Below are 12753 nucleotides of genomic sequence, written 5' to 3'. Positions count from 1 at the left end.
AGTGAAAACTTGTTAACAGTATTTAAGGCCAATGACAAAAACAAAGCCATTTATCTTACACTGCATGCTGTGAATGTTCATAATGTGAATTTCAGTACTTCATTTAAATTATAAAACTATACAACCTTACTTAATATGATCTAACAATTTTAACTCTGTTTTGGAAAGCTGTTTATTACTACTAAATTTTTCAGTGTTGCTGTGGTTGTCCATTTGCAAGGTTGACTATTGTGCTTTATCCCACTTCATGTTTTTTCTTGCTTAATGTGCATTATTTTTTATTGTGTTGCATATGTCACCTCTCCACTCTGTGAATGACACCAGTTTTGCTACCCATTTTTAGCATCTTTACCACTGCACTGTTAATGCTTTTTCATACTCTATAAGTAACAAAATAATACAAGAGTATTGGAAATTGATTCCTTGCATAGGCAATGGAATTTTGTAATTTCGTGGAAATTTATTTTGACCTCGCTCCTTAAAATTTGCAAACCCATATGCAAAATTGAGTGCAGACAGGTGATGGGTTGTGAGTTGTGGATTACGTGGCAGTAGGGAAAATAACTTGTCATCTTTAGGTGTTCATTTTCTGGATGAGTACTTGTTTTTTGCCGTCACGGTTATTCTCAACCTTATTACTATTGTTTAGTTGGGACTTCAGTTGAGCATTAAATCTTTCCTGGACCAGTACATTCACCTACAAAAAACTATAGGCGAAACAATAAAATCAATGATCTGTCTGTTGATCACCAACGACTGGCTAATTTCTTTATTTCTCAAAGTGTTGACACTTTGATATATATGAATAAAATATAAGGCTTTTCTGTACCCCGACCATAATTGTTACATTGCAGAGCCGTAGTTGTACTACAGTAATCTTGTGGCTGTTGCATTCTAAGACTTCCTAATTTTGACAATTCCTTAAGACTAGAATCATTCAGTATTATAGGTGTGGACGTTGTTCACTTTTGATGAACACCTATTAACTTAAATGGAAAGAGATCATGAGTATGTAGCCAAGGATTCAGTATCTTGTTGTGCATCTATATTTTTAATGGAATACTGTACCAGAGATGGAGCTGGATTAGTAAAGTAAGTTCTTGGTGACTGTAGTATTTAAAAAAATTGTGGAAATTCATTCGTGAGAATAACTGGTCCAGATATATAAGCTGGATGGAACAATGAGGAAGAAGAAAAAGCAAAACTGAAACACGTTACAAAATTCATCCAATTAGCTAGCTCTAACTTTGGCTGTTTAAAAGTATACTGCCAGTGCACAAAATCATGCTGTCAGTCTAAATTTATTTTTTGTTGAATTTTTCTCTTACCTTTAATTAACTATAACATACAAATACTGTTGCATGGTATAAATGCCACATAATGCAAGTTCTCATTTACCTGTGTACTTGGGTCTAATTGTGACACAAGCAGGTTTTGACCATCTTCTTTGGGACCTCTTCAACTGCTTTTATAATGTGTACAGTAACTACATGCATACTGTAATGCAAATAGTTGGGATTGTACTGCCCATACTTCAGCCTTAGTCTTTGTTCACTGCAAGCGGGCAAATCCTGGTAGCTTAATGGACAAAACTGAACTTCAAAAGGCCTTGTATAAATTCCATCTGGTGCAGAATGCAGTTGCTTAAGATGTCTGAAATGTATTTCTTTGTTGTAGGTTTCAACAATATTTATTATAATTTCTTTAATTTAGAAGCCATTAAAGAGTCCCTGTCCAATAATATTTTAATGCTGTGCATGTATATTAAAATCCAAAAAGCCAAACATGTTAGTCCAAGTTCTGTTTTCAGATATGAGTGAGATTGTATAAGCTTAATTTTCCCTGCGGAGGATGAGGGGGTATAAATAAGTGGGGAAGAGAGGGTTTGGAGAGTATGTCAGATATTCTATAGAAAGCCTAGTGGAACTTTTTTAATTAGTGTTTACAGAGGGTTCCTATGACAAAGCAATATGTTGTAATAGTTGTAAAGCATATTAATTCACTGAATAATAGCAAATTTGCTGCATAAGCAGTAAGTGGTGTCTGTTTTAATCAGCCTCTCACCAGCATAGATTGATGGTTCTCAACCTTTTCTACCAATCCCCCTCCAAATTACATGGGAGTCCCCTCTCATTTAACAACATGGTAAATGGGCAGGGTGAACACAACCATTTGGCGCTGTTTGCAAACCCCTGGCACAGAGCATTTTCTGGTTCCAAAAAAGAAAGACTTAGCATTTCTACCATACTGAAATTTTACACTGAATATGCCATGCCACATTTGCTATGGCCCTGTCCTCTTTTCAGGTATCTTACAGTGTCTGTAAGATTGTTAAAGGAGGAAAGCTGGATAAAGGAAATAAAATACAAGTGTTAAATAAATGAAACATAGAGTTAAATGATTATTTCAATATTACTGTCTCTTCATTTAATGACTGTTTTTATAATTTTAGACATGAGTTGCTTGAGGAAGCTAGAAGGCAAGGTCTGCCTTTTGCACAATGGGATGGACCTACTGTGGTGGTGTGGCTAGAGGTAAGTCATCCTATTTTAAAACACAAGGGTACCTATACACGGGAGACTTGTAGTGTTTTTAGTAACTTGAAGATTTGAAGAAACATATATTTACATATACTACTGACATATATTTTCTATTTGCCAGTTATGGGTAGGGATGCCAGCATGGTATGTGGCCGCTTGCCGAGCAAATGTGAAAAGTGGTGCCATCATGTCTGCCTTGTCTGATACGGAAATACAGCGTGAAATTGGAATCAGTAATCCTCTGCACAGGTTGAAACTGAGGCTTGCCATTCAAGAGATCATGTCACTAACAAGTCCATCTGCCCCTCCTACGTCAAGAACGGTAAGAAAAAAATTAGAAGTAACTTAACTAGTGGGAGGGAAATCACTACTGAAACAACATCAAACATTTTTTCTCTGCTCTGTTAAATACAGAAATTCAGCAGACTCCAGAATTCTAATTGAAGAATATTGTGGGTGGGAAATTTGAGTTTTAAGAGAAATTTTCAGAAATGTACATTAAATTGCAAAGGGCCACATAACAGTTTAAAAAGAGGAGACTTTGTTTCCAAAAAACTCGTGTGGAATAACATCATATTAGCTTATAATAGATCTTACTTCACTGCTAAAAACTTGAATATTGTAAAGCAGACACTATGTTACTGCAGAGTTAAGCGAAGATGTCAATTGATTTTTTGTTTAGGGAAGGATTAGCTATTATTCATTTCAACATGACAGTCTATTTTAAATGATGGAAATATTAAGAATAGGTATAATTTGCCAGGTGTATATTGTATAATTTTTTGATTAAAGACTATAACATACATATATACACCTCTTCCTCGATATAACACTATCCTTGAGAGCCAAAAAAGTCTTTCTGCGTTATAGGTGAAACTGTGTTATATTGAACTTGCTTTGATCCACTGGAGTGCGCTGTCCCCCCGGAGCACTGCTTTACAGCGTTGTATCCAATTTTATGTTATATCGTGTGGCATTATATCGAGATAGCGCTGTATAACTGTTGTAAATTAAAGACTTCATTTTAGAATTGGTAACAGATCGAGTAAGTTGCTGTCAGAGAGAAATTAAGTCAGCTGAATGGGTGATAGGAATTCTGAGCAATGGCAGCATCTTAGTATAATTGATCATTAAGGCTGCGAGTCTGTCATGGAAGTAATGGATTCCAAGACTTCTGCAGCAGCTGGTGCTGGCTTAAGGGCAGTTTGGGTGTGTGGGGGAGGCCTGGGGCAGGATGGGGGAGCACTTACCTCGTGTTCGAGGGGTCCTCGGCTCCCACTGGCATTGCCCTACTGCTCCTAGGCAGTGGAGGCCCTGGGCGCAGGGAGGAGCTCCATGCTGCCTGTGCCCACAGCTCCCATTAGCTGCAGTTCCCAGCCAATGGGAGTGCAGTAGCCGGCGCTTGTGGTGGGAGCAGCATGCAGAGCTGCAGGGACGCAGAGCTGTGTAGGGAGCCCCTGCCAACCTCCCTCCCCCCCCCAGCACCAGCAGGGGTCCCGCTCCCGGGCCGCATGCCGCACCCCAGAACCAGCAGGTGTCCCGGGCCACCTCTTCCAGCACCCACAGTGCCCCGGACCGCTCCCGCCCAAGTTTTAGTCACAGGTATTTTTAGCGAAAGTTATGAACAGTTATGAATGTTTGTTTACTGCCTGTGACCTGTCCATGACTTTTACTAAAAATACCCATGATTAAAAAGTAGCCTTATTGATCATGAATTGTGAGTATTGCCATGAGAAACTGTCTGTGATTTTATGGGTTCCATGTGGACATAGTAGTACACCTGCATTTAGCCAGTGGCAGTATTGGGGCTTGTAATTGGCATGTTGCATATTCGCTCTGAATTTTGCTGGAGAACTGCCATGGTTTAAAAACATTCGAGTTACTTTGCATAATTTAAAGTATTTCTATAGTTGCGTGAGACATTCCAGTAAAAGGAGAGGGTTTAATTGATATAATTGTATTCTGTCATGTACTGTTACTGAGAGGCAATGACTTCTCTTAGAGAATATTGGAAAAAAATCCTAGATAAAGGATAGTCTGATTTGTTCGCATTCCCCTTTTTATGTTGCTAGAGATATTGCGCAAAAACAAACCTTTTTTGTTGTTGTTGCTGATGCCTTGTTTGTTTAATCTCAAGTCAAAGAATTTTGACAGATCATTATGCCATAATGGGATGAGTTCATAAGCATGAGACAAAATATGTTAATGCAAATGTTAGTAACTTAGGAGAAAAATTCTCCAGAAAATAAATCAATATAGTTAGTTTTAAATATTATGGCTTTTAAAGTATTATGTTTTTTCATACCTTTTCCATAATGTAGCAATGTTTTGTAAAGTAGAATGTCTTTTCTATTAGGGAATGGGTTCTTTTGGTGGTACTTCCTTACTTAGTGGGCTTATGCAGATGTGGAAAAATTTCTTTCAATAATAATAAAAATTTGTCTTTGTTTATATAACCAAAATCAAATTCTCAAATTTATAATTATGCTAAAACTTATGTAGGTCTCATCCTATATTCATATCTCACCAAATGGTCTATTTACCCATATGGGAGTGTTATGGATCTTTGTCTGCATGATCATTCTGACTACTGTGTAGGGAAATATTTCTGGAAATATTTTGGGTTTGAACAGAGAGCAAGTGGCTATTGAAGAAACTGCTTTATAGGTATTGTTAATAATTTTAGCAAAATACATATGACATTTAGTAGATTAGTATCACTCCTCGCTGAAAATAGTGACTAAAAAAAAGTTCAAGAATACTTTTAAATGTGCAGAATTACAAAAATGTTTAATAAAATTAAAATTGCAGTTATGTTAGAATGTTGTCCAGAAGTACATCCAACACACCAAAGGATAATTTGTAGTTAAAAACAAATAACTTATAAAAGGGACATTGTTAAAATGAATATTTTAGAATGTTGTTCACCATTCCAGTTCTTGTCATAGTTGATTTGTTAATCACATCAATGTAAACTATTTAACACATGTTGTAATTATTTAATAATCTTTGAAGGGAAATGTCCCATGTCAGTGCACCTTTATTCTACATTATCATTTTAAGTAAATTTGTTCTTCAGACTTTAGAAACCATTGCTTTTGCCCATGCCTGCTCCTTATATTCACCTATTGCTTATATATTCTGCAACCTTTCCTCTTTGTTACTGCTTTCCTTTCATTGGATGTGATTGGTTCACTGTGGGGTCATATTAGACCACGGGAAATGTCTGGGTAACACATGAAGAAATGGAAAATCTTACAGCCACGCCACAAACGGTTAGTTACAGCACTGCCACTTCTGTTCCTTATAGTGCTTTTTCCACTTTTTGATTGCTTGAATCATGTGCCTTTTAGTCTTTCAAAATAATGAAAGTATTAAAAAAGCTCAAGTATTTGGATTATGGCTTCCTTTAGTTACTAACCCTATATGAAACTATAATTCACACTTTACTTTTTTTTTCCCCCCTTGGGGATAAAAAAAATCAACAAGGATTCTTACTGAAGGCAGACTTTGTTGTGTGTACAGTTTACTTGCACGTAAATTTCTTCTTTACAGAAAACCCAGTTGGTACAAACATTTTCCTACTTCTATTAAATTTTATATTGTTTTTAAATGCATGTTGCTAGCATTCTTTAGATTTTTAGCATGCCATAAAGATACTGCATCTGCTCTACATCTTTAACTTTGCTCTTAATACTAAACTTATAAATACTAACATTTGTGTGTTCTTTTGCTTTTCTAACCACATAACATCAGGAAGATGAGGAGGGAAGCTGGGCTCAGGTTGGAGATTTTGTGTAATCTATTATACAGTATATGTAAAGCAACACTGTGCAATTAAAGCATGAATTATAATCTTTGTTTTCCTCTGAGAATGTTTTGATGATCTAAATTTGTCGATATTATTACTAACCTTATAAACTGGCAGTGTGATTCTCTGACTGTATTTTTTAGTTCACTCATTTTAAAATTTTCTGATGCATCATGAACAAATTTTGAAAAAAAACCCAACCACATTTTGTTTAGAAGTTAAGACTGTCATAATACAGTGAGCACCGCACAAAGTCTATAAATAAAAATATATTGTTTTTCTTTCCTCTTAATTTCCAAGGCTATTTAACATAAGAGGAATATTCAAAAGTTCTGCTTATTGTTTGTTACTTAAACTATTTGTCTTCTGTGACGTTATAACAAACTAATGTGAAAACTGTTCTCTCTCAAACTGTGGTCTATGACTTTGTGGATTGAACAGCAGAACAGATCAAATGGTTAGAGGATTGATTTAATACAAAATAACTCCTTATTGCATCTAAAGCCTAGAATGCTATGGAAATGCTGGCTCTGTGTCAGGCCAATGGTTCAAGGAAAATATCTGCCTGTTATGGAAGACCCTAATACAGTCTCACCGTTACCATGATCACTGGCCAACTTCTATTATCATAGAGATGCTATGTCCAGGCACAGTGTGATTTTTGTGTCACCAGTATAGTCCTGCTTGCACAGTTGTTCTGTCTTAGATCTGTAGTAAATCCCATTTGTATCCTCAACTAATGAGAAGGAGTCTGTCCAGGGAGAGAGAGAGAGAGAGAGAGAGAGAGTGTGTGTGTGTGAGAGAGAGAGAGAGAATATAATATAGAAAAACGATAAAAAGTAAAATAACTGAGGAGGGCTTCTTTAACCCAATATCTTTGGGCTGTACAACTTCTTGTTTACTCCCTGGCCTCCAGCACAGTCCTGTTATGGAAAGTATAATTTCTTCTTCGTGTGCTTGCTCATGTCAATTCTATGCTAGGTGTGCACGTGCACCATGTGCATAGTTGCTGGAGATTTTTCCCGTAGTGGTATCCGTAGGGCTGGCCCTAGTGCCCTCTAGAGTCCTACCCACATACACTGGTATAAGGGGCATTGCCAGATCTGCACCCTCTCAGTTCCTTCTTCCTGCCAGTAACGGTTGCCTGGAACAATCTTCTTGCTCTCGCAGGGCTTCCCTAACAGAGATCAAACAGAACATTTTTCTGCCTGTCTTCTTTCTGAAGCCTCACAGCATTGCTCAGGAACAGAGACTACACACATTAGACGTTACGCCGGCCCTGGCCTATATTGAAAGGACTAAGCCCTTCCCCAAGTCTGCGCAGCTTTTTGTAGCTGTGACGGACAAGATGAAAAGACTGAGTGTCATCCCAAAGAATCTCATCCTGGCTAACCACCTGCATCCGGGCTTCCCAAGAGCAGGCGAAGATTCTGCCTCCAGCTGTCATGACAGTTCATTCCACAAGAGCCTAGGCTTCATCAGCAGAATTACTCATGCAGTTACCAGTCTAGGACATCTGCAAGGCTGTGACATGGTCATCGGTTCCTACCTTTTTGTCCGACTATGCCATCACCCAATAGGCCTGTCGCGATTCCAGTTTCAGGAGAGCAGTGTTGCAGTCGGCATGACTGTAAATTCCAAGCCCACCTCTGGGGATACTGTTTGTGAGTCACCTAGCATGGAATTGACATAAGCAAGCACTCAAAGAAGAAAAAAACTATTATTAATCTTCTGTACCTGTTTTTCTTCGAGATGTGGTGTTCATGTCCATTCCATGATCCGCCCTCCTTACCCCTCTATCAGAGTTACTGGTGAGAAGAAACTGAGAGAGTACGGAGCCAGTAGCACCCCTTATGCCGGTGTCTGTGCGCAGGGCTCCAAGAGATGCTAGGGCCGGCCTTATGGCTATCAGAAAGGGAAAAAACTCCAGCAACTGTGCACATGGTATGCGCACCGTTAGCATGGAATTGATATGAGCAACACATCTCGAAGAATGATAGTTAAGCAAAGTTAGTAGTCATTTTATTAAAACCTCTTTAAACTACTTTTCCAGCTAGTTCATTGGCAGAGTAACTGTCATTCAAGCTCAGAGTTTAATGGGAGTCAGAGACCTAACTGCGCTTTGAAAATCTCCCCAAGATCTTGTAATTCAAAGACAAGGAGTCTTCAAAATAGGGAAGAGCAGTTACAGCTATGAGCCCAGAAAAAGATGTTCAGTGTTTTGTTTTGTTTTTTTCACCAGTATCAGTTCCCCAAAACTCCTGTTAATATTCAGAAGTCTGCAGTGAATTTGGCTGTCTGAATAGGGGGAGTGCAGGAAAATAAAATACCCTATACCACTTGAGAAAAAAAAATCAGTTTTTTTTCATGAGACATGGTGGGTTCAATATCTCATCTCTTATGTTGTTATGGTGTCAAACTTGATGTTCTTGAATTTGAGGAACATGCAAAAAGTCATCAAAATTTGATCCAAAAATTAATGGAAATTTTACTTATTCTGAACGTTTTTATATTCCCTTTTTTTAATAAGCATCCTTTTCCAGTAAAAAGATTAAATGTAAAGTGGCAAACTTCAATAATGTATTTTTCCAAACTAAAAAGTACCAGTTAAAAAATGGCAGGCAAGGCAACTTTTAAAAATACTATATACTACTGTGAAGCTTAGGGAAAGACATTTAGTGTTTCTTTGCCTTTGATTTGAGTAAATCACACTTAATTCTTATTTTTTTTTTTAAAACAGACTCTAGCATACGGTGATATGAACCATGAGTGGATTGGCAATGAGTGGCTCCCCAGTTTGGGGCTCCCTCAATACCGCAGCTACTTTATGGAATGTCTTGTTGATGCTAGAATGCTAGATCACTTGACTAAGAAAGATCTCCGAGGACAACTTAAAATGGTTGACAGTTTTCACAGGTAAATAGACTTAAAGCAGTCTTCATTGTACTCTTAATTAAGTGTTCTAGCTTATCCCTAAATACAGTTTTCTTTTCCCAACAGAAACAGTTTCCAGTGTGGTATTATGTGTTTGCGAAAATTAAATTATGACCGAAAAGAACTTGAAAGAAGAAGAGAAGAAAGCCAGAATGAAATAAAAGGTTAACTATTACTGTCTTGGCTTCACTTTAGATTTTAAACTCTTCCCAGTAAGATGCCTCAATATTGCATTACTTTAAAATTAAGTCAGTTACTTTAAAATGGAAGGATTATTTCATGGTGTCATAGAAGTGCCATACGGAAGCAACGTATTAGTAGAGCCCTGTGTAGTCTACAATTCTGTAGCTACAGAATATTTCATAGAACCCACTGTAGAGCAATTGCGCAGTGAAATGAGCTTTCATTTAATTTTGTTTCTAACCCTTATTGTTCTGAAGAAAATTTTCCAAGTGTGAGCTAAAGAAACTGTTTTATTTAAGAAGACGTCTCTGAGTTGACAGTTGTCCCCATTTTTTCAGTAACTCTGAAGCCTACAGTTATCTGATCGTTTGCAAATATTAACCATTTTGTTAGTGTGGTGGTGGTGTTGGTGGTTTAATGAAAAACATCCAGTTAATTTGTGAAGACTGAAGAGGGGATGGAGGTAGTGGGGAAGCAGAAGTAGGAATTCAAGCCAGCACCTTACCTCCTGCAGTCCCAAGGAAGAAGAAGGATCAAATGCAGTAGTAAGCTGCAGGGAAAATCACTCTGTTTTTAAAGAACTGAAATAACTTATCAATATAGAATTGCTCCAGCTCTCCAAGGATAGGAATGTCTAACCATTAAAGGTGTTTGTGGGATGGAAAGAGCTTTTCCACCTACATAGTGCCAGGCTAAAGGTGCAGTCCATGCAGTCTGAGAAGCCCAAGGACTACTCCATCCATACTTCCTCACAGGCAGGGAGGAGGGTAGGCTATATCCCCCCACTTCTCCACACCCACCCATAAAGCAGGACAGCGTAAACGGCAGTAAACGAAGAGGTGTGGCAATGAGCACTGTCTCCCTTTGCACTCTGGAGCACAGGAAGGAATTCTCTGTCAATAAAAACATTTGCTGCATATTGAAGATTTAGAGACCACATAAAATGAATTGACTATCAAATTTAAATAACCCAAATATTTAATACTTATTTCAAGCAGATTTCTCCCTCTGAACTCTCCCGGAGATTGGTTGGCTCCATATCACTCCTTGCTGTGGCCTATGCCTAAATGACGCAACTGAACCCTATGCCAATGTAATATAGAGGAAACAAGTTATTTGTATAGACATTTTGTTATACAGTTTTATATAGCATATTTGTTTTTCTTCTTTAGATGTTCTTGTATGGAGCAATGACAGAATGATTCGCTGGGTACTGTCAATCGGTCTTAAAGAATATGCAAATAACCTTATAGAAAGTGGAGTTCATGGTGCACTTGTGGCCTTAGAGGAAACTTTTGATTTCAGTGCATTAGCTCTGTTATTACAAATACCTACTCAGAACACACAGGTAATAACTGTAATAACTTCAAGTCTGCTGATTTTTTTTTCCATAGCCATTTTAATCATATTGTCATACAATCTAATTTTATGTAAGCAAGTAATCATTTTAGTCAACTGTAGAAATTTTAAAAATTAAATGTTATCTATAGTGTGTCTTCTACCATAGACTTGGAAACATATTGCAATAAAACTTAGAAATTATGGAAAATTTTATCATGTGTTCTAATTAATTTTTGTGTTTAAACAGCTTTGTTTTCTCACAGCACATCTTCTCCTATAAATTGGCCTATCCTTTATTATCACTTATTTGTTTCTTGTAATACCCAGTATGCTAGGTGCTCTGTAAATATGAAGAAAAATGATTTTTTTCACTGTAAAGTCATTAATTTTGCATCTGATATCATGAATTTTCATGACACTGATATAAGATTATGACTGCACTGAAATCCCCGCTTAAATGTGTAATTGCAACTTAGCAAGTACTAAATTAACACTATATTACTGTGATAATAGTGTTACTATATATTCATTTTGTAATGTGTACATAGAAATAGTGTTTTAAATGTACTGTAGATGCTTGTGGTTTATTGGCCTTTCAAGACTCACTTTAATGCCTTTATTTTTAATTTAGGCTCGTGCTGTTTTGGAGAGAGAATTTAATAACCTTCTTGTTATGGGCACTGACAGGAGATTTGATGAAGTGAGTTTTGATTTATTGGTCTCTTTTAATTTGCATTAAGAAGAAGCCTGATCTCTGATCAACCTATTATTAAAATGAAGGCATTTGGATTGGATAGTCTCTTTAAACTATTACTATACAGAGAATGGTTTTTAAGAAGTGGAAGTCTTAACTTGAATTTTCTTTTCTTTTTGAGTTACTGTATGTATTTTGTGTATATTTGGCTCACATTTAGACAGAATTATTCAGAACTTCAAAGTGTGAGGTGCTCAGAAAATTTGTGCTGCCTGTAACTTTAACCATAGTTAGAGCTAGAGAATGCCCTTTTGCCTGAATCCATCTCTCTTCCTAAAATATTAAGTGAGTGGGGGACTACTGACACTCACTTAATAAGACCTAGTATGTATAGGTGTGTGTAAGCATGTAGCTCCGCCAATGTACCTTAATCTGCAGCACTCCTTCTGTTCTAATTCTGGGTCTCTCTTGAGCACACTACTAGTAGGCCGTTGGCTTTATAACTTTTAAAATGTAAAGATGTAAAGATAAAGATAAAATTACCAAAAGCTCATATACTTTGTATCCTTATCCAATTTCTGATCTGAATGCATTTTTAAAGCAAGAACATCTTAGTTCTTAAGCAATGTAGGTGAAAATAGTGTGTTTATCGTTGCTGCTCACTACTCAAATGGGTTAGTAAATCTTACTGTATCATGATGCTGTAGTTTTTTGTATTCACACGTGATGTTTAGTGCAGCACCAGTGTTTTCACGTGCTTATAAAACATGGACATGGAGTAGATGGTCACAGTTGTTAAATGAAAAGTTAGAAGTGATACTGTAATATTAAGGAAGCTGAAGAAAATAAAAACAGTAGTGATAAGATGAAGAATAAAACTTAAATTTGTCTTTCAAGTGGCACCAGTGGTGGATTAAATATTCAAGAGCATGTGTTCATTTGAACTTCTATGCTGCTGATGTAGCCAGATGTGCAGTGCAAAGTGCATCATAGACGTACTGCAGATTTGTTACCTGCTGAGGTGAAGAAAGAACAAACGTGCTTTAATGATGGAACTTACTGTCCCATGACAGAACTTATAAAGTGGTTTTATGAACATTTAAAACATCTCTGAGGAAGTGGATTTCCCCAGCCCATATGTAACAATGTTTATTTAGCACTCTTATCAAGAGAAATAGGATGTTGTTCTGATGACTTTCAATGCAGAGATGCATGATAATCATCAGAATGCCCTTCAGAGGCCATGCATA

The 12753-nt window shown here is 37.0% G+C and overlaps 1 protein-coding gene across 4 annotated transcripts in view; it reads left to right on the top strand.

Moving 5' to 3' along the window:
- Positions 1-12753, top strand: part of PPFIA1 (PTPRF interacting protein alpha 1) — a 90632-nt gene that overhangs the window by 65944 nt on the left and 11935 nt on the right. For 2 of the 4 annotated variants that reach the window (XM_030560109.1, XM_030560110.1), the window contains exons 22-29: positions 2453-2534; positions 2662-2862; positions 5753-5815; positions 6297-6323; positions 9092-9267; positions 9352-9449; positions 10641-10816; positions 11441-11509. In XM_030560109.1, the coding sequence (XP_030415969.1) occupies positions 2453-2534; positions 2662-2862; positions 5753-5815; positions 6297-6323; positions 9092-9267; positions 9352-9449; positions 10641-10816; positions 11441-11509 (892 nt within the window). The remainder of the gene's footprint in view (positions 1-2452; positions 2535-2661; positions 2863-5752; positions 5816-6296; positions 6324-9091; positions 9268-9351; positions 9450-10640; positions 10817-11440; positions 11510-12753) is intronic. The other 2 variants (XM_030560111.1, XM_030560112.1) reach the window with 1 other exon arrangement.

This window comes from Gopherus evgoodei, chromosome 4 (genome assembly GCF_007399415.2).
Source record: "Gopherus evgoodei ecotype Sinaloan lineage chromosome 4, rGopEvg1_v1.p, whole genome shotgun sequence".
Classification (NCBI taxonomy): domain Eukaryota; kingdom Metazoa; phylum Chordata; order Testudines; family Testudinidae; genus Gopherus; species Gopherus evgoodei.
Note: the sequence above shows the minus strand (reverse complement) of the source record. Positions and strands in the feature narration are given on the sequence as shown.